This window comes from Myotis yumanensis, unplaced genomic scaffold (genome assembly GCF_028538775.1).
Source record: "Myotis yumanensis isolate MYYU_CA2020_CCGP unplaced genomic scaffold, mMyoYum1.0.hap1 SCAF_2, whole genome shotgun sequence".
Classification (NCBI taxonomy): Eukaryota; Metazoa; Chordata; class Mammalia; order Chiroptera; family Vespertilionidae; genus Myotis; species Myotis yumanensis.
Genome location: NW_027223753.1, coordinates 205,835,048 through 205,857,912, shown reverse-complemented (window position 1 = coordinate 205,857,912; position 22,865 = coordinate 205,835,048). Strand labels below are relative to the sequence as shown.

At 38.1% G+C, this 22,865-nt stretch overlaps 1 protein-coding gene across 2 annotated transcripts in view; it reads left to right on the top strand.

Annotated features, from left to right (window-relative positions):
- The first annotated feature begins 1,700 nt into the window (after positions 1-1,700).
- CYYR1 (cysteine and tyrosine rich 1) overlaps positions 1,701-22,865 on the top strand; it is a 78,498-nt gene continuing 57,333 nt past the window's right edge. For both annotated transcript variants that reach the window (XR_011470142.1, XM_070403661.1), the window contains exons 1-2: positions 1,701-2,089; positions 6,946-7,048. Coding sequence is in view for 1 of the 2 variants with exons in the window: in XM_070403661.1 (XP_070259762.1) it covers positions 2,017-2,089; positions 6,946-7,048 (176 nt within the window). In the remaining variant the exon portion in view is untranslated. The remainder of the gene's footprint in view (positions 2,090-6,945; positions 7,049-22,865) is intronic.

Below are 22,865 nucleotides of genomic sequence, written 5' to 3'. Positions count from 1 at the left end.
AGGAAGAAACCTGAAGAAGTGACCTTTTAGGTGAACTCAAAGTTTAAGATTTGGGGAGAGGTCTGCTGCAGAGAGAGGGGATAGCATGAGCTAGGGTTCTGAGGCAAGAAAACGACTGGTACTTCTGAGAAGCGCCAAGAGGCTCTGTGGCCAGATCATACAAAGGAGGGATGAACATGTGATGAGAAATCAGAAAGACAGATGGGAACCAAACTGTGCATGGCACTGTAGGTTTTGGTAAGGAGTCTGAATATTATTCAAAAGGAAAAGGAAATCCATTAAAAAATTCAATCAGTGGGATGGGGGATCTGATATTACTTCTAAAAAATTAAGCAGGCTAATGCCTGGAAGATGGATTGACTATGAGGAAGTGGAAATGGACAGAACTGTAAGAAGATGATTGCAGCAATAAAGAAAGGCTAAGTAAAATATGCTGAAATGACCTACTGGAATTGTAAGCAGCTGCTGACTGTAAAGATTATGGAGATGGTACAAATAATGCAAATGTTTAGGATACAATGTTAACTGAAAAAAAGTCAGTATATAAAATTGAGCAGACATTACACTTCAACTATGTGAAGTTATGAATGCATACAAAGAATAAATAAATGAGAATATAACCACCTACCTCAAAAAAGAAAAAAAATACTGAAAGTATGGATGATAGGTTTCCTTTGACAAAATGTAAATTAAGCTAATATTACTTTAGAACAACATAAATTGGGAACTTCTGTTTAGTTAATTGAAATATTTATTTTGCCTATCCTCTTGTGAAATATTTTTATCAGCTCATTTACTCATTTTTAATAGATCTTACATGTTCATTTTCTTTTGTAATCTTTAGAATCAGAGTGGTTTGAAAAGAAATCATGTCGGTATTTTTGCTGAGTTCAGTTTGATTCCCAGATTTAGAGATTAATTTAGGGAAAATTGGTATCTTCATATTGTTGAAATTTCTAGTCAAGAGAAGTATCTCTGTTCACTTATGTTTTTTATTCCTTCGTGCATTTGACTGAGAACTTTTCAACTGACTCTTCATTTCATAAAAGAATGCTATTGAATTTTTAGTCATTCAACTCTAGTTTCGGTATTAGTAGACCTTTATAGTTTATTCTCTTTGATTTTCCATGTATAAAAGCATATATCATCAGCAAGTGATAATTTTCCTTCTAACTTTTATAATTCTATTTTCTTTCTCTTGCCTAATCCCATAGGCCACTAACTCCATAGCATTGTCAAACAATAGTGACCATGGTGTGCATTTTTGGTTTTTGTTTTTCCTAATTATATGGGAAGTGCTTTGGTTGTTTAACAAATAAACAATTTTTTTAACAGCTTTCAGTGGAGCTACCATATACTGGATGTGTACTTTCCAGTTCTCTTGCATTTTCATCACTACCTTTTTGGTCCAATGCCTTCCACCTTAAAAATGCCCTTCATTTGTTTAAAGACAAAAAAAATACGATTCTTCATCTCTTATCCATGGCTTCAAAAGGAAGGAAAAAAAAAAATGGAGTGGAGGTCAGGGCGAAAAAGGAGCTTGCTAGACTCCATAGCAACAGCCAGAGCCCAGGGGTAGATGACCTTCTTTCAGGAGAGGGCCCTGCTCCCGGGGTCACTGCAGAAGGAAGAACTGGGGCGTGGGGAGGAGTCGGGCCACCTCCGCCCCCAGCCCGCGTCGGTGCCACCGGTGGCGATGAAACGTGAACCCCGGTGGCCCAGGACACACGATCGTCCCCCTCGCCCGCCGCCAGGGCCCCGCCGGGAGAGACAAAGAGACCTCGGCCCCAGCGCAGCCGGGTGCGGCCCCCCGGGCTCCCCTCCAAGGCTCCCGGGCCATGGCCAGGTCTCTGCACGACCCCCCTCCCGGGTGCACTGCCGGCTCCATCTGACCGCCCTCCGTCCCCTCCGTCCCCTCCATCCCCTTCCGTTCTGGGCTCTGCCGTCGCTCCCAGCCGCTCCCGTCTGTCTGTCTGTCCCGCTGGCCTGGCGCGCAACCTCCGGCCACCGGCTTGGATGGACGCACGAAAGCTGCCCGGCGGTCCAGGGCTCTTGCTTCCAAAGTTGGTTCTGCTCTCTGTGCTCGCAGGTCAGTGACCCAGGGCGCGGGAGCGGGATGGGGGCCCCGGGGCCCCGCTTGGGTCCCACTCGGGGCGACGCGGTCTGAGTCGATGCCCCGGGAGCGTGAAGATGGTGTGGTCCCGGGGACGGGGACCCTGGTCTCCACCTCCACGCGGTTTGGGTTTGTTCCTCCTTTATGGTGCCCTTCCCTCTGAAGTTCCCTCGCTGTTCTTTACTTCTCTTTCCCTTTCTGCACCCAGCAACCTGGAGCCCCCAACCCCACACGTAGGGGATTTCACTCTCTGGATAACGGAACATTATCCAGTTGTGTCCGTATCCACGACTCCGGAATCAGGGCGATTGGAGGCTAAGGGGGGGGGGGGGGAGGAAAACATGTTTAAAAAGCACCTGAAGTCTAAGCAGTACTGCTGGCGTTTTCCAACGAACCAGAGTGGTGACTTTTGCATTTCACTACAGGCTACTCACTGCCTTCTCCACCCTCGCGTTTTGAATATTCCGCTTTTTCCCTCTGGAGATAAAACCCCTGAGACCTTTGTTTTTATTCTTTAGAAGGCGATTCTCTAGGGCAGTCACCTGGGGCAATTGGATGCTTTGAAATCAAACATAAGGTTTTTGGGAGGCATACATTCACCTGGAGTCTAGTCTGTTTTCGTGGATTTTGTTGAGCCCTTGTTTGTAAGTGAAGGGCACCTCATTTCCCTCCTCCTGATTCCTCTCAGTGAGCATTGCTGATGACTGATGAGGCAAAGTGCTTTTCTTCTTTAGCTATTGCTATGGAGCCCGATGATCTGGCCTTTCATTCCTTACTCAGGTCTAAAGTTAATTACACACGGGTTTTGCATCTGTTTTCTATTCACAACACAAGCTAAAAGCAAAGTGTTTTTGCAAAACGTTTTCCCTGTCTCTAATTTCCTATGAGGAAAACCAGAGGCTGGTACCCATGACCTTGCGATACTAAATTTATGTATAGCAGTGTGATTTACTTTTTAATATATAGAAAGATTGTTTTTATAAGTGCATATAAAGATACTAGAGCTGAAATGAAGAGTTCTTCAACATTATCTGCACATCAAAAGCTTTGAATTCCTCTTTCAACTTTGCCAGAAGTGACACACAATAACTCTTATGGAAATTTTCAGTCTGTTTATTTAAATGCAAATTAGTGGTTTCCATAAGTTAGTTCAAAGATATTTTCCTGTAGGGAAAATGAAGAAATTTATAAAAGTAGGAAAAGCACTTCCTGTTTAATGAGGAGAATTCACATTCTAATCTGTTTACACTTATTTCTTTTACTTAAATCATACAAGGTTTCAGAACTTGAGGGACTAACAGAATCAACAGCATTCATATTTGTTTTATCTCTTTATTCGTTTCTTTGAAGTAATGATAATTCTTTCCTACCCCTTGTCTTTATCAAGAGAACACAAAAATAAGAAAATCGAACACAGCAAATGCAACTGTAATAACCTCATTTGCTCTTACTCAACCACACCATTGATAACAACTTTTTCTTATTTTTTTGTCTTATTCTATACTTTGTGGTGAAGAGAAAGCTTCTAATTTGCACACTTTTCCTTCTCTTGGTTCCCTTCCTGCAGAGCTGGTTGGTTAGTTCAGAAAGTTTTCTCTCCATCCATTTCTTCTCTCTTTCCACATCTCTCCCTGCTAAGCTACAAAGTACACAATCTGAAGCCAAAAATACTAAGTTGACTCATTGTCTTTGATAAGAAATATTTAGTTAATGTGTTCTTCGGTGTTAATTCCTGAACTCTTTATATCAGAGGTTTTTTATATCAGAGGCTTCCATATTCATTCACCTAATATTTGCTGAGTGAGATATGGTGAGTGACACATAGGACAGAGGCCATCCTCTGAGTCTTGGCTAGGAGATAGTGTGTCCGTTACCCAAATGGGTCACAGGAGAGGTACAATCATGTGCTATCGGTGTCCAAAGGAGAGGGCCTTATTGCTCGCCTAGGAGTGTAAGCTCCATGAAAATGATGTCTGTTTTGCTCAGCTTAATAGTCTCAGAGACTAGCAAAACGCTTGGCCTATAAGTGGAACGCAATCAATATTTGTTCAGAAAAACTGAATTGAGTAGGACTTTTAGGAACTAGGCCTTTGACAGATAGGGAGATCTTGGAGATGAAGTTATGGGACATAGTATGCACAAAGGCAAAAACCACGAGATGTGTCTTCGCAAAAATAGATAATTCAGTTTGGTTGGAAGTAAGAGTTATGGCTGGAAGTGAGGATTGAGATGAGATAAGGGGACACTACAGAAGTAAGAATAGTTCAGACACCCTGTTAAATGAATTGTTTTAATGGGACAAAAACACAAGTAGATGTGCTGTCCATAACCTGAATTATAACCCCAAAGCAAATGCATTCAATTCCTGGCCCATTTGTTAAGGAGATACGAGCAAGTTTCTATACCTGAAGCATCATGCTGTATTGTGGAGTCACTTCTGGAATGAGACCCAATGAAGTGTTTACATTATTATCCAACGCCCAGTACAGGCTACAAAGACAGGATTTGGCCAAGGTTTTGCCTTTGCAGTCTCAGCTAGAGTGACTTCTGTCCCCTCCCTTTCCTTCCTCTCTTATCCTTAGCTGTAGCTTATAAGAACCTTGTTCTGAGCAAATCTTTGCAGCCAGATGCTGTTTTTCCTGTAGGACACATTCCTTAAGGTGGGGTGGGGGTGGGAAACCTTCGTCCAGATCTTCATGTCTTTAACTAAGTTTGCATTGGCTGATTTTCAAGGATCTTACCTTGAATATGAGAAGCAATATTATTTGTTTTCTGAAGACAATAAAAATGTTCCATTTTTTTTTCAAGTGAGAAAACGCTCCTGTATTGTTCAGACTCTGATCTTTGTAGAATTAGTCTCAAATAAAGTGGAGAAAGCAACTAACATATCAAAATAAGCTTTGAGGTGTGGTTGGAACCTCGGTCTGGAAATGCCATGGTTGTGAATGTATTTGCGAGCTATTAAATCTGCCCTTTTCAGTCGTTTAATTCTGGGAAGTAGACAGGAGCACTGGAAAATGCCATAAAAATCATGAACAATGTGTGACATGATGGAGATGTTTGCTGCAGGTAAAAGCCAGTTTCTTGGCTACAAGATCTTGGGCTTGGTTTCCTGTCACATTGGCTCAAAATATTTTGATATCAGCATGTCCTTACAATAAGAGTAATTGAGTGCAATAGTAGTAATTGAGTCTTTGATATTCATGGAGTGCTTAGTAAGATCCCTGTCCTGGATGTCATTGAAAAGACACCTCATAAAGCTGCTTACATATCGGTTGTCCTCCCGCAGAACAAATGAGGATATCAGCTCTGCCTGTATCTCAATGTCTTTTATAGCTTTTAAGATCATGAAGCAAAACACTCCTAAATAGTTGAATTAATTAAACAGCACAAAAAATGAGAGCAGTAAACATTCACTGGGAAAATAAGAAAATAAATAGCCTTTAAAAGTTTGATGCATTCTGCAAAAAGCATACAGTCAATAAATCATTAGACTGTGTTTCTCTCTTCAACATTTTCAAGTAAATTTAAGCAGAGTTACTGCATCTTACAAAGGTAAGTATCTTCCCCCGCCCCCCCCCCCATTTCTTTTTACCTCATCCCAGAAGAAGACATTAAAGTTTGTTAATTTAGAAGTTAGAAATAAAGTTGGGGGAAAGAAAATGTGAACTTTTGTATCTTGTTCCACAAAGGCCACACATTATTGGTAAAGGTGAATGAACTTTGCTACTTTTAGGTCACATCCTTTTGTAAAAGTTCATCTTGGCAAGGAGTTGATTTAAAAGCAAAAGCAAAATTTTTCTTTCCAGATAAATCATTTGGGCATGTAGACCTAAATATAACATCTTATATTTTTATGTGACTTAAGCAAGAAAACAAAAGCCTTACATAATTTAGAAAATTGTTATTACCTTCAGAGATTGAGTTGGAAATGACTTATTTTGTGATTTTTGAACATCTAACTTAAATTATCAGGGTGTACTTCATGTTTTCCTAATACTATACCTGAAGCTCATATATCCATTATAATGTATACCACTAACCATAACTAAATGGTAACCTTAACCTGTTAAACATAAATTATTTAGATGGAATAAAGAATTTTTAAAAGCCAGGGTAATTTCCATTCAACATTTTTGGTATAATTCCCCTTACCAAAAACATGTGGCAAAAAAGATAATAATTTGGTTTTGTTAGCTCCAACATGTCCTTTTTAATCAGAAAATACCTTCCTCCCATCACAGAGTGCTGTTTCATAGTTTATTGATTCTTCAACCTGACATTAAACTCTTAATTTTTCACAAGTTAATTATCTAGGGAAACTTCGTATTTTCTAATCCAAATACGTTGACAAGATATGCAGACTTATTCGTGTTACCATATGTAAGCAAACCTTGATCATGTACATTATTTTAAAATTACTTCCAGTTGACATTATTCATGTCAATAACATTTTCCATTAAATGAAGTTGAGAGTAATACCCTAAAGTCAAAAGACTTTACCATTTAAGAATTATTATGAGAACTCAGTTGGCAAATTGAATGACTGATTAGTTAGGTCATTCATTCCTCCCTTCGTTGTCTTATTCAATTCTGACCACCAACTATGGTGCTGGATGCAGGTGATTCAAAGAATGGTCTTTGCCTTTTCAAGCTTTATATCTAATAGAGAAGGAAGATTAGTTCAGGTGTTTACAAATTTTTTACCATTCTGAGTACATTAAACAAAAATCTAAATCCACTAAGGAATGGTTAAGGTATGAAATGGGATAACTTTTCATGAATTTGTGATTTCAGAACTGTAACTGGATATGTTGTTTTTGTTTTTGTAGACAATTGTCTTGCTCAGTGTGGCAAAGACTGCAGATCTTACTGCTGTGATGGGACCACGCCCTATTGTTGCTCCTACTACGCCTATATTGGGAATATCCTCTCGTGAGTAGTGGTCAAACTTGGCAATATTGATGCCCTTTCCCATGTCCAGATATGGTTTCAAAATGTACTGTTATAGGCATGGTCAAGAAATTTTTAAGAGTGGTTGTTTTTTTTGTTTGTTTGTTTTTATTTTTCGCTAAAAGTATTACAAAGGGTATTACATAAGTGTCCTTTTTTCCCCCCCACCCTTGACAAGCTAAGAGTGGTTGTTGACATATAATCTGTACTGGAGGTACTAAATCCTCATCACTCTCTAGTATGTTATATTACTGAACAACATGTATAAGTTAATATATAAAATAAATTGCCTCGATTGTTGCTTAATTTGTGTTTTAAAATAATAACAATGTTTTAAGTAGACCTTATTCATATTACTGATCTTTTTTTCAACATTGTAAATTATGCTGCCTGCTTTGTTACAAAGTTTATAAGTTAGAATTTGTCATGTAATTATAGCCAGTTTATTTTGCCATCCATGTATTTGTCTAACTCATTCAGTAAATATCCTGGAAAAGAGACATTATGAATAAAAACAGCTGAGATATGAAATGTCAATTTTCTATGTAATGCATATAAAGCAACTTCAGGAATCAAGTTTAGAGCCAAGATAGTCTAGGCATCAGCAATATAAAGTAATAACCAACTACGAAAAGCAATGAGACATACACACTTCGCCTGTGTTAAGCATTTCTCTATAACCAACTAACATTTTATTTTAGAGATGCTTCTAGTGACCCTTTCACAGGGGTCGCCTAAGACCATCGGAAAACACATATATAATTACATATTGTTTTTGTGATTAATCACTATGCTTTAATTATGATCAGTTTGTAACAATGAAATTGGGGGTCACCACAACATGAGGAACTGTATTAAAGGGTCGAGGCATTAGGAAGGTTGAGAACCACTGTATCTAGTCAACGGGAAATGGAGAAGCAGGAACTGCCTCCAGGGTTGTATGTCTGAAAAGTATACAACTCTCAGTTTCTCTGTACAGACCGTCGTGGTGGGAAATTAGAGGGAGAGAATTAGGAAGGTAAGACTTTTCTGAGTCAGAATCGCCTGTGTTTTTCAGATAGCTGCAAGAGTCTAGCCTCTGTTCTCCTTAGTTTTTATTCATCAAGTGAACATCAGGATGATTTAGATGCTGTCCTGTTGTGGCTTCACTCAGGCCCTATGAAGGCTTACTTGGAACCAGGAAAGATTAGGCACTAACGGATGTCCACTGCGATAGCATATAACTCAACTTCCCTTTCCTGAAAATAGAAAACCTGGTATAACATAAACTTTCTAGACTCAATGTTGGGGCTGATACTAGAGACCCTGTCTCTCTGAATGAGACCAACAAGCAGTAGACTTCCAGTTCCTCTTGAAGAATGTCATGGTTATGTAAGAAAGGTCAGGCTGTAATAAAGATCGAGGGATGGAACTTTAGCATTTTTGAAATGCATATAAACTCTAAATAAAATGTTTGAATTTTTTTTCATGGAAGACTTGGTGAAAGAGAGGTGAAGTTTCCTTCTTACATTAGAAAATGGTCAGAAGGATAGTTACAGGAATTAGCTCAGAATACCCTAAATATAAATATATAATGAATGATGTTGCACATTTGTACATCACTTCACACTTAAACTACATTATGACTAAGTTCCAATTTTATTTTCGAGTGATCTCCACATGCCAGATACTGCTGTGCTGGGTAGATGTGTGAGTGGTCCCAGCAGGCGGTATACATTTGAGGAACCTGACATCAGAGTGATTCCGTGGCTCTTTGGTCCTCTGGTTCCTGGCCCATTTCCCTGTCCACTAACTACACCGTGCTCTGTGCCCTTGTCTCTCATCTGATCGCTCCCACCACCCTGGTAAATATATATGTGAGACATAATTTATTAATCAGAATACTTAAAAATTAGGCATGCTTGATATGTTTTAATTTGCAATTATATTCACATTTTAATGGTACATATTCTAAGTCACTAATTTCACCACTTAATTAAAGTAAAGAAGTAGTTGAATTGATATATTTATCTGGATTATTAGGGCCATGTACTTGTAATATTGGGGGGAAAGATTTTGTCTTTCAGATAGATGGCATTATGTTTCAGGCAGTTAACACTGAATTTTCTGTTCAAAATAGAAACCCCTAAGTAAATCCCTTGCTAAACAATTCTTAGGGGGAAAAAGGAGGGGGGACTTTAAAATGTTTTCCCCACTGGATAAAGGAGAATACATTTTCAGGATTTCCAGTTATTGTTTAAGATTTGAAAAGAGTTCTTAACTCCACCCAAAGTTGTTTTTTTTTAAGTTGGGTGTGGGTGGAGGGGTTGAGAGAAAAAATATCAGTCCAAGAATGCTTACGAAAGTTCTTTCATGCACATGCCTTCAAATATAGCTATTTTGGAACTCAGAAGCAATGCTTTCTCTATTCCAAGCATCTAGGCACATTCCTAGCAAAATCATTTTAATCATCTTAACAGAAAATTAAATCTTTGTGGTTATCAGAAAAGTAATAAGGAAGAAAGCAATAAACACAATGGATGTTTTGTCTCATAAATGAACAACTTTATAAATTGGCTTCTATTTTTGTCTGTTTAAAAATAGAAAATATCTTGGCTCAGCTTACAATGAGCTAAAAGAGTACAATTTGGGTCATTCTCTAGACTGTTGGTAACTGGTGAGGTCTGGAACACGTATCATGGTCGCTGAGTGCTCTCCCTAGTCACCCTCTGAAATGATCGGAGTGCACGTGTTTCACCCTTAATTCTCTTTAGTTCAACTCTGCTCTGTTTTGCAGACTAAACATTAAGACTCATTTTGAAGAGATCACAAGAGCCCACTTTTTTTTTACCTTTTAGTTAAAAAGCCTTATTTTACCTGGATGAGTTAATTTTTACGAATAAATTGACCGCCCCCCCTTTTATTCCTTTTGTGGTTAGTAACTTTAAAATTTACTTGTACCTCATGGAAAACCTTAAAAATTAAAGTTTTACAATAGCATATCTACCTTTTTAATGAAGATATAATTGGCATATAACATTGTATTAGTTTTAGGTGTATAAGGTAATGGTTTGATCACCACGGTAAGTCTATTTAACATATGTCTATTTAAAATAGAATATTCTGCTTAAGTCATTATGGTCACAGATAATGTTTTCAATATAGAAAAATAGTAGTTATTTTCCAGAATTGAGGAATAATTTTACAGAAGTCAGCATATACTATGCAATCAATTATTAACAAATACATAGTATGTGCCATAACCAGGGCAGTACTGAGCTAGATTATCAAAGATGAATAAAGGATGTACCCTGACCTCGAGGATCTTCTATAATAAGAAAAGAGAGTGTAGGCAAAACATTCTAATTTGATGAAGTAATACATGATGTGCTATTAGAGGGCCAGGAAGAGAGAAAACAGTACAGTGTGTGTTTGGTGTGTGTGTGTGTGTGTGTGTCTGTGTGTGTGTGTGTGTGTGTCTAGAAAAAATGTTTGGAGAAAACCTCATGAACATGAAATTTGAGCAGAACTTTGAAAGAACTTTGTTTGCAAATGGACAGTGAAAAAAGGTAAGCATTTCTAGACAGATGGACTTGTGCTTTCAAAACAAAGATACAAGAAAGGAAATGGCCAGTTTGTAAAAAGCTATGTTGCTCAGCATTGCTAGAGAGGTAAGGGTAACCTTTTAATATAACATAAGAATAGGTCAGTAAGGCAAAAGATAAGTTCTTACGTTTGCATACTTTTATTGGTAGATTTCATACATTTATTGGTCATGCCTAACACAATTGAAACAAAATAATTCAGTATTTTTCTAGAAATAAGACAGCTGGTTTTTTATAGAAAGAACAAACTCTTAGCACTGACACAAGGGATATAGGTGAGAAGGTACCTATAGAGAAAAGATTTGGAATAAACATTTGAGTTGTTACAGTATTTAGAACCATTTATGACAGAATGTGTGACTTTGGAATCATTTTGCCATTTTTGACATTTTTTATCACAAAAGCAATTACCTGAAGATTAAAGCCTCGCTATGCTTAAAAATGAGAATTGGGCCAATTCAAGAAATAAACAATTTCTCATCCAATTGATTCTCAAACATTTCACTCAGTCACTCTTGTCCACGGAAGATAAACATCTGTGATGAATATGGAATAGGCTATTTCAATTTTTGCTGCTGATGAAATTGAATTGGCATTCCCTAGAGAGAGGATCCAGTGTAAAGACTGATTTGTACATTAGTCTTTAGAATTAGTAGAATTCAAGGGAATAGAGAGTGCAGTTGAGTGGCTAATTATTGTTAGACTACTGAAAGTGAAGGTAAGCTACTACGTGAGTAAGAGAATAATTGTACAATATTGAATAGGAAGCAGTAATGACTGGATTGGACACAGTGAGCCAGATGACAAGAAGTAAGATTTAATCCCCTCCTCAAAAATAGATTTTTGCTCTTCCAACTTGCCTTTGTAAGATGCAGGCCTGTCTAGGGATTCATCAGAGAGACATCTGGCCAACTCAAAATCCCCATGGGGAAAAGTCCAGAGGAAGAACTAATAATGAAGATCCTGGTGGGATTAAGGTTCTTTTCTTCTCAATGAAATGTGAAAGATGTATTGCCTGGAGTTTTGCAAAGACAGCTACTAAATATCACAACTGTGATTTTAGAGTCACGTTATGCATGAAAGCAAAACCAAGTTAAAAGATAAAGGTTTCATATTTTCAAATGGCATTTGAGGTTCTATGCTCATTAAGTAGCTGAGCATTCTGAATAAAACATATGAGGCTATGCAAATACTGACAGAAACATAATGCATTTTGAAAGGCCTTTGGCATTGGCAAAAACATTTAAATTAATTAAATTTAAATTTTCTAGTACTCAGGAAAAGAACACTTCTGGGGTGGAGCATATTAAGCAAACCAAAGTCTGTGGGAGTCTTATTTTTGTTTTAGTAATGACATAAAGATAAATAACTAACAATGCTAAAAATATATGAACTTGATTTAAATTTAACAAATGATTTTTTTTTAAATATATTTATTGATTTCAGAGAGGAAAGGAGAGGGAGAGAGAGATAGAAACAGCAATGATGAGAGAGAATCATTGATTGGCTGCCTCCTGCACACCCCCTACTGGGGATCAAGCCCACAACCCAGGCATGTGCCTTTGGCTGGAATTGAACCTGGGACCCTTCAGTCTGCAGGATGATGCTCTATCCACTGAGCCAAGCCTGCTAGGGCTTAACAAATGATTTTAATATAAGAAGAAAGTCAGTGATTCTCAGAAACTTACATACACTTACATTTTATGGGTTATGTTATTAAAAGCAAACTTTATGTTATTAAATGTCTAAAACTTTTCTCAGTCAAATCTATATTCAATTCTATCAGAATTGTCTTTGCAAATTAAGTCTAATGTCAAAATCATAATTTGTTCTTAGGAAGGCATAGATTAAGTTTTTAGGAAAAAGTCTCAGTAACTTATTTCTATAAATAAGGACAGAGATATTCTATGTTCTACACCAGTTACTTGATCAGCTTCCTGAAAATTGTTCTACATCTATTTCCTTCAAGTGCCCCTCATCCTTTCAAAATTCCTTCACCCCTATGAAAATTAATCTGTCCTTCCCTAATAAGCTTGAAGACACTTCCTGTGGTGGTAGGAATAGTAAATAACTTTATTTTCTTCTTGTGTTTTATATTATACTAGAGGCCCAGTGTACGCAATTGTGCAGCCCCACCCACCCGCACGCTGCCCCACCTGCCCACCAGCCCTGGATCAGAGCCTGTGGGCCTTGGAGGAGGGCCCGAGAGGTGTTCCATGCACCTCATAGTGACCGGTCATTTGGTCGTTTGGTAGTTTCAGTCGTGACGCCTCTTGGCCTTTTATTATTATGATAAAAAATAAAAGTGCTGGTCTTTTAGTTCAGTGTGAATTGAGTGCATTGCCATAACAAAGCAGCTGATGTGAGGCTCCATCTTCAGGTATCCTGATTGTACCCAATCATATCTGGTCATATATTCCAGGGTTTAGGGACTACCTTAGATAGAAATCAGAGTTGGGTATTATAAGAGAAGGTCTGTTTGGTGGTGGCAAGGATTACAAAAGTCATGGGAACTACCATTTATTTATCCTTTTCCTGTTCCAGATGCTTAGGTTATATTAGTTTATTAATCTTCAGAGTAGCCCTCATGACCTAAGTATTATTACTCTAGTCTGTATAGATAAAGAAACTGAGGCTCAGAATTAGGGAACTTTTTTCAGAATTCACATGGCTACTAGTTTTAATGAGCCGGCATTTAAAAATTCAGGGGCTGGACTCTTTCTGCTGCTCCCCACCAGCTCCTGAAAATCTGCAGCTTTCAGTATGGGAGAATGGAAGCTATTCATTGCTCTGTGACCTTGTGAAGTTTTAAAACCATATTTTGGGGTGAGCCTTTTCTTACCCTCAATATCTGGATTAAATTCTCTCTTATATGCTGCCATACATTATCTTTTACCTTACTACATTATTATTTATGACTTTATTCAAGTTCCTAAATTACCTGTCTGACCTTCCACACTCTAGCCAGTGGTTCTCAACCTTCTGGCCCTTTCAATACAGTTCCTCATGTTGTGACCCAACCATAAAATTATTTTCGTTGCTACTTCATAAGTGTAATGTTGCTACTGTTATGAATCATAATGTAAATATATGATATGCAGGATGGTCTTAGGCGACCCCTGTGAAAGGGTCATTCGACCACCAAAGGGGTCACGACCCACAGGTTGAGAACCACTGCTCTAGACCATGAGGAGACAATGAAGCCAATCTGACAACTTAGTGGAAGATACAGGGCCTGACCAACTCAGTGATCGATGATGTGACACTAAATGCAGACCAATCCTCTATCTAAACATGAAAAACCTGACATTCTGTGTGTTCTAAATAAATATGTATCATGTGGATACATATTTGCTTAGAAAAACCAAATTGTAATTTGAATATGTTAGAATTTATTTTCACAGAATACAAATCAGGTACCATTCCATGGATGGAGTCAGTGATCACTTTCTAGTCACACTTTGTATGACAATAAATTAAAAATCAGATGATACGATGAGAACTCAAATGCCAATTTAGTTATAATGATTTTTACCTGTTGTCATGTTTCATTGACACAGCACATATTTGAATGTGGTCCATCAATGAGGAAGTGTGACCTGCCTGCCTGTGACTATTAAGGCAACAGGCTGCTGTACAACTCCATTCAGTTGCACAATTTTTGGAAATAAAATATCTTATTGATAATGTTGTGGAAGGAAGAATTATGCACACACAGAGTGATGTTTATCCCATTGTATTGGAAGAATTCTGGTGGGCAGCTGCTGGTCAGAACACAACATGCAGCTGCCTCCGAAATGTAAAATGTTAGGATGAACACTCCCATGACGAATGACAATTTCAGAGGGCGATGGAAACCTCCTGCAGTGTAATAGGATTCCATCTGAAAGTGCCATGGGTGAAAGCCTTGCCTCCTTAACTCATAGTAACTCAAGATGAACAGAATTTCTAGTGTCGACATTCTTTCTTGCAAAAAGAGGAAGAAGAAAAATCTTACAGGTAACGAGAAGAAAGCCTTTTTATGCCTTTGCACCAAGCTGACAAAAATAGGAAAAAAAATATGACAAATTACCTCACACATACTCTTTATGAATTCACACTGCCCAAAAGGTAGGCAGAACAATAGCTCTCTATGCAATGCTGCCTTTTGCAGAGAAAATAAGTGCTACCTGTGGTTGCAAATAACCAACTGCATAATGTTGATACAGCATTTTCCCTCTACAAACACCAGAAATGAAACAAAATCAGTCTTCAAAGTCTTACCCAGAGGGAAATATTTGAATTTAAATTTATCCAATAAATGGTAAAAACTCCACTATGCAGTTGGCAATCTTGAGCAATATATTAAATAAATGGACTTGGCCCTTTTTCAGGAAACAACTCTTTGTGAGTGTTCTTAATTCACAGTGGTTTCAGTGATAGTAGGTTGTAGGACAATTGATAAAAGTTGTGAGTTCCTCTTTTATGCTGTGTGAACTTTATTCTCCTAATATCACTGAGCCTCAGTTTATTCATTTATAAAAAAGGAATAGGCCCTAACCAGTTTGGCTCAGTGGATAGAACGTCTGCCTGTCAGCCTGAAGGGTCCCAGGTTCGATTCCGGTCAAGGGCATGTACCTTGGTTGCGGGCACATCCCCAGTAGGGGGTGTGCAGGAGGCAGCTGATCGATGTTTCTCTCTCATTGATGTTTCTAACTTCCTATCCCTCTCCCTTCCTTTCTGTAAAAAATCAATAAAATATATATATTTTTAAAAAAGAATAGCAGTAATAGGTTACCTATATTTGAGAATAAAGCTGGAGGAAACATTTGCACATAAAGAAAGAAAAATCTGTACATAAAAGCACTTAGAATGGCTTTGGAAATGTTCTCTGTCATTAGTGAAAACACTGGGTGGTGAAACCATCTGGAGCTTGGAAAAAGATGAAAGCAATGGGAGCAAAGTGACTCCCCCAAGGTCGTTTGGAAGCTCAGGACTGACCGGCAGAGCATGGCTTTGGGTGGGAGGCTCTCCCCCTGGTTCTTTAGACCAAAGCATGGGCGTCTCTCCTCAGGGAGCACTCTCAGCACTGACTAAAACAAACGATCTACTGAATCAAATCTGACTGCAGCCTGATGACGGCAAAGGCAGCTAATTAAGCACCATGTCCCGCTGCCCAGCAGCTGCTAAAAGCAAAATGCAGCCCCCAAAGTCATGTGCATTAAGTAGACAAATCTGCCTTGTTGCCCTACCAGTGGTCGGCAAACTGCGGCTCGGCAAACCATGGCTCGCGAGCCACATGCGGCTCTTTGGCCCTTGAGTGTGGCTCTTCCACACAATACCACGTGCGGGCGTGCACGTACAGTGCGATTGAAACTTCGTGGCCCAGGCGCAGAAGTCGGTTTTCGGAAAGGAGATAGACGAAACAAGTATACAAGACGAGTGTGGATGGGAGAGTTGGAAGGGGTCGACCTCAGCGAATGTACCTCAGATTGAGGACGTTTTTAGCAAAGGCCAGCTTAGGAGTACCCTAATTAAGTTAATAACAGTGTACCTACCTATATAGTTTAAGTTTAAAAAATTTGGCTTTCAAAAGAAATTTCAATCATTGTACTGTTGATATTTGGCTCTGTTGACTAATGAGTTTGCCGACCACTGCCCTAGACTGACTTGTACATTAGAGGAAACCAGTCTAAACAAAAATACTATATAAGCATAACACATGCGATACCAAAAATCAGAGGGCAGTAATTTGCTTTATAAAAGGATTCATTATAGAGCTCCAGATAATTCACTGTTCAAAATTTATTTTATTCACAACTTTTCAGAAGTGCACATTGTACATACGACTGGTTTGTCTCTACTGATGACTTGCCAGCAACAATTTATGCACAAAACAGTGGTCTAACTGCTAGCCATTCCAGCAGTGGTCACAGTACTCCATACACTCGAGCATGCTTTTGCATGTAAAAGTTTAGAATACCCTGATTAGGCATTTTTAGAAAATGTGTTAATCAGACGTTCTTTCAATATATCAAGTGCTTAGAAGACTTACAAAAATAAAATGAGGCAATAACAATTGCCAGATTGAATGAATTTTCAGTGATGGCAATAAATGCTAGCTGGCATGCTGAATAAGATATCATTGATCATACCAAGGATCAACTGAGGTCTATCAATTCTAAAATGAGTTTCTTTTACACAGCTTGTTGGCTCTAAACAGCCAGCTTACCATGCTCTATATTTTACAGTGTCTGCAGTAATTTTTGTTTCATTACCTTTTGTTGGAAGGATTGGCTCCAATTTGGGGTAAGACAGAAAGCACACTTCACTTTCTGCCTCCCACTGAATGCAGCTATGGAATTTGGATGGAATGTGCAGAGCAGCAATTTCAGGTGTATGGAAAGAAAAGAATAGCAAGCATATCGGTGAACAAGACCAAAATCTGAAGTACCACCTAAATGGCCATGAGTTTAGCAGTTTTTCCCCTCTGCTTACTCCACTCTGGACTAAACATAGCCCCAAACACAAATAAACTAAAAACCTACAGTGTAATTTAATTTAAAAGAATGCAGGAAAAGAGAATCAATGAAATGATAAACCAAGAAAACAAACAGAATTCAAATAATAACATAATAGACCCAAATCCAACATCGATAATGAGTGATCAAAACACAGTAACTAAAATAAAGGATTGCGAATGGGTATTTTTAACTGGCAGAGTTTGTCCTATCTTCATGAAACTCACTTCAACTACAATGATATAAGTAGGTTAAAAGTATTGGAGGAGGGGAAATTGAAGATGTTGGTCATGGGTACAAAGTTTCAGTGATCTAAGATGAATAAATTCTGGAGATCTACTGGATGATGTGACTATAGTGGACAATACTAATGTGTAATTGAAATTTGCAAAGAGGTTAGATTTTAAGTTTTCTCAACAAACACACACACAAGAAAAAGCTAGCTATGTGAGGTGATGGATATGTTAATTACCTTGACTGTGATGATTATTTATTAATGTATATCAAGCCATCAGGTTGTACACATCGAAGATATATAATTTTCATTGTCAATTATACCTTGATAAAGCTGGTGGTGAGGAAGCAATGAGCTATTAAGCCATGAAAAGAATAAAAGAGAAAGGATGGAAAAAGATATACCATGTAAACATTAAGCACAATAAAATTAGATTGTTGCTACATTAATGTAACACAAAGTTTAGAGCAGAGAATATTACCAGTCATAAAAAGTGACATAATGTGAAAAGGATCAATCAACCAGGAAGAACTAACAATGAAAAGGAGAAATTAAAAATTTTGACATTTGGTTTTATCAACACCAAGTAAAGAAACTAATTTTGTTTGTTGAAACTCAGTTTACACGGGAAAAAGAACAAAACATGTATGTGGACCTACATACAGGGCTAAATGAAATTATTTTTATTTTCCAAAATATTTTTAATTGATTTCAGAGAGGAAGGGAGAGGGAGAGAGAGAGATAGAAACATCAATGATGAGAGAGAATCATTGATCAGTGGCCTCCTACATGCCCCACACTGGGGATCAAGCTCACAACTTGGGCATGTGCCCTGACTGGAAATCAAACTGTGACCTCCTGGTTCATAGGTTGATGCTCAACCACTGAGCCACGCTGGCTGGGCTCTCTTCTTTATTTTTAATTATGAGTCATACCAATTAATGCATATAATAAGTGGTAGCTTAGTTTTACTCTATTCCCATTCTAAAACTTGATAATCTGTTGCTGTTTTTATAAACACTTCCACGAGGAAATGAAATCTTCCCAGAGATGTCCCACACGTATGCATTTTTGTAGTGCACTAAAAACCCATTTCAATGATGGTAGAAATGTTAATTTAACATACCGGATGGAAAGTGTGTTCTGTAGGTGACATGGAAGAGAGGCGTGGACACAAACCCCAGAAAATTGAGCGTCGATAATTAAATGTTGTGATGAAAATGACTAAAATAATTAATTTCAACTTGGGTTAATTAGGAGAAATATATTGTCTCATGAAATGTGGAAGAGAATTTTGGAAGGGAAATGAGTGTAATATTAAAACCAAGCCTCTTTAATCACTAGCAGGCTTTCCCAACTATATTCATACATTTTTAAAAATTCATTAAACTTTTTAAAAGAATGATCCTGGATGTTTCTTCTAATCTAATATTGATGAGAAGGGAGAGCTCACACAGAACTGCAAGACCCCAAAATTCATTTCTTTCTGGAATGAAATTAGGTCATAAGGGAAAAAGTAGCTCATAAGAGAAAAGAGCTTATCCTGAAATGATTCATTTAAAGCCGGTGAACTCTATTCTACTCTTCAGATTATGCTATTAGGAAGACCAGCCCCCAGGTGTTTCAATCCATCAATGATCTGACTTAAAGATCTGCAAAATCTTGTAGTTTTTTCCCCCCCATATTATATCATTTGTTTAAAATAGCATGTGTAAGCCTATATTAGCATGGAAGAAACAAAAATATATTGATTCATTTTTTAAGTAACATTCAAGCTTGTAAATGCCTTGTGATACAATAATTATGTCTGTTAAGCATAGAGATTTCACAGCATTTACATTAGTTTAAATTAGAGGTTCTTAAACTTTAGTATGAGAACCCCTGGGAGTGCTTGCTAAAAACATTTTCCCAAGACCATATCTAGGAATTCAAGTTCAGTAGATCCAAAATGGAATAAAGAAATGCATATTTTTATTAACCATCTCCCACTAGGAGATTCTGGAACAAATGACCCTTGGAACACTCTGGTCTAAGTAAACCATATCAAAAACATTTTATTTGGGACTCCTATTATCCTATTTGGTTATCAAATTAAGAGAATCTAGAGGTCCCATGCATGAAATTCATGCACTCAGGGGCGGGGGGTCCCTCAGCCTGGCCTGTGCCCTCTTGCAGTCCAGGGCGGAGGGAGCAGGCCTAAGCCTTCAGTTGAACATCCTTAGCGCTACCGTAGAGGCCTGGTCTCTGGCTGAGTGGCACACGCCTGTGGGAGTGCACTGACCACCAGGGGGCAGCTCCTGTGTTGAGCATCTGCCCCCTAGTGGTCAGTGCACGTCATAATGAGCGATTGAGTGGCCTTAGCATATTATTAGCATATAACACTTTGATTGGTTGAACGGACGACCAGACAACCGGACATATTAGGCTATTAGCATACTAGAGGCCCGGTGCACGAATTCATGCACTGGTGGGGGCATGGCCTGCAGGGATCGGCCTGCTGTGGGAGCATTGCTCATCCCGGTCAGTCAAGCAGCTGTGGACCCGCCCTCTGAGTGGTTGCTCCCACTATGAGAGCACTGCTCATTCCCATCAACTGAGTGGCTGCTCCTGCTGTGGGAGTGTACTGACCACCAGGGGACAGCTCCTGTGTTGAGTGTCTGACCCCTGGTGGTCATTGCACATCATAGCGACTGGTCAACCGGTCGTTCTGGTTATTCCACTCTATGGTCACTGGGCTTTTATATAGAGAGATTAGGCTTTTATTATATAGGACAATAAAACTGTCATTTCATGAACTATAGCTTCTTTACACTTACACAGACTTACATAAAGGCTTAGTTCAATTTACTATGGTAAAAATATCCTGGAGTGTTGAAAATCAAAGGCACGAAGATTTATTCATGTTTAATCAAAGTAATTGAATAGAGTTCTTGAAATTACTCGAGAACCAGTGGGTTCTCAGTAAGCCCACAAACGGTCAAATGAACAAAGCTTTTACCTCTACCCAAAATAGGATTGTAAAACGGTGGTAACGCAGGAATCTGTTCCATAGGTGGCTACAAGGAATAAACTAGTTAATACTTATGAACCACTTAGGACAGCAGCTGGAGGTTAGTAATTATTACCTACTGCCTATCTTTTGCCGATGTATGCTTTCATTACATCAATTAGCTCTTTCATGATGGGTGATTCTGGGAATGGTATTACTATAAGAGGAAAGTTGTGTTAAACATGGCTTTTTCTTGTTAAAGGCAGTAAAAAAAAAATGTGGGAATAGAATTACAATCTTCAGCCAGACAGGACAAAAGCTTTAGCTTAAATGCTGCACAGGCTGGACCCTTTCTTGCTCTATTTTAGGAAAAATCAAAATGAGTGCTGGTATCTGGGGTCCCCCCGCCAGAAACATGCACCCTCAACCTTGCTCAGCTCTTGACTCTGGCAGATGGCACTTTCGTGTGCATTGCCTCAGTGCTGGGACGCTGGCATTCCCACCAGATTGTCTTTTGTACCTTTAAATATCCTCGAAGGCAGCCTCTGGCCATAGTGAACTTCCTCCCCAAGCTGGCATAGTTTTCCCTTAGTGTCCATTGCAGTTGCTGGAGTGCTATAAGCCCAGCAGAGTCCATTGTGGCATTAATGCAGCTTTCTTGTCGGGGCTCCTATCTTGCATGGGCCCCTTCACTGCATCTAAGATGGCACATTCACGTGGTGGGGCATTTTTGTAACACTTGCATAGTAAAATATTTTGACTGTTTCTTTTAAGACCACTGTCTCTTTCTAGTTCAATGTTTTCTTCCCCACGGGCTTTGGAATGGCTGCACCATTTTAGGGATCCAGCCGGGGGAAGTGGAATTGTGGATAGGTTTATTCTAAGTTTAGTATACATTTATGTGGTTCATTGATGCTTCCACGTATAGTTAAGTTATTGCTAGCCATCCTGATACAGGAATGGCTCCCCAAAATGATCAAACAACTCAAATCAAATTTCAATCCATCATGTTAGAGCAGCGATTTTTAACTGGTATGTCACAGCACACTGGTGTGCAGCAAGAATTTTTTAAATATGCAGTACCTGACCATTTAGTCAGGGGCACTGACCTCTTTTCCCTTAGATTGACAAATTAAAAAATGACAACAGCCAACACAACAATAGTCGTCTGGTGTGAATGAATCAAAACTACACCTAATGTTTGTCAGATCGGCAAAAAATATAATACATTTTTATGTGCTGCAAAATTTTAGTAATAAGTTTATGTGTGGCATGAGATGAAAAAAGTTTAAAATCACTATGTTAGATGAAACACTATATTATCTTTCTCTTCCCTGTTTGGAAAAAGATATTGCAAAGTTATTGTCTTATGAAGAAGAGCTCAAAGAATTTGCAGCAAAAAAAAAAAAATGTAGTGAAACATTCAGAATTCACACTGCTGAGTTGTGTCAGGCAGTTAAACTAACATATTTTCTTTTAAGTGTCCCCAAAATTTTACATGCTTCAGACTCCAGGAAACACTGATCGCCAATAGCTTTGGTTAGCAAGTGGCATAGATCTTAGCTGGTCTGTCTCTAACCTGTTTCTCCCATAAATCATATTATTTTTAATTCATAATATTGTAGACCTTGAGTTTTTCTCAGAAATGCATATATCATGTTTTAGGAGAAACATCTGTTGATGTTGTTGCTGTTGTTGTTATCACTACAATTGTTGGATCTTGGGATGATGAAGGAAGGATACATTTAACCAAACCTATTCAGTGAGATTTTTTTTTAGTATGATTTTGCATTGTATTTTTTAAAACTTTCTATTTTGTGTTTGGAAAACTGCATTTTAAGAAAAATATCAAGAGAATGAAAGGCCACAGAAATATGACCCCAACTTTTTCTGAAATTAAAAACTAAGCAGATCATAGTTTTCTTAATCTATGCTTTAGGGCTTTGTCTCATTTGTTTTGTGTTCCTCTGCTCCTATCACTGTTGAGTTAATTGAAATTGCTTTTGGAATTCTACTTTAAATTATTGATTGGCTTTTTTGCTTACCTTTTGGTATTATTATTTTAGTGTGCACTGCAGATTACAATATACATCCTTATTTTTTCAGTCTGTTGAAAGTTAATGGTGTCATAAAATGTAATAATTTTGCAGTCTTTTTTTAGTGCAATCTTATAGGTCTTTTATTCCCTACCATTTATGCTATGCTTTTTATGTTTATTACATAATATGCTATACATGCTATCATTTTAACTTTAAACCGTCATAAATACTTTTTAAAATTAAGATCTGAATTTTTATCTGGCACCATTTCCCTGTGGCTTGAAGAAATTCCTTTAGCTTTTCTCATAGAGAAGGTCTGCTGAAGAATTACCTTTTCTTTTTTCTCTTCACCTGAAAATGCTTTTATTTCACCTTTATTCCTGAAGGTTATTTTTGCTCCTTATGTAATTCTGGATTAACGGTTTGTTGTTTTCATATGACACTTTAAAGCT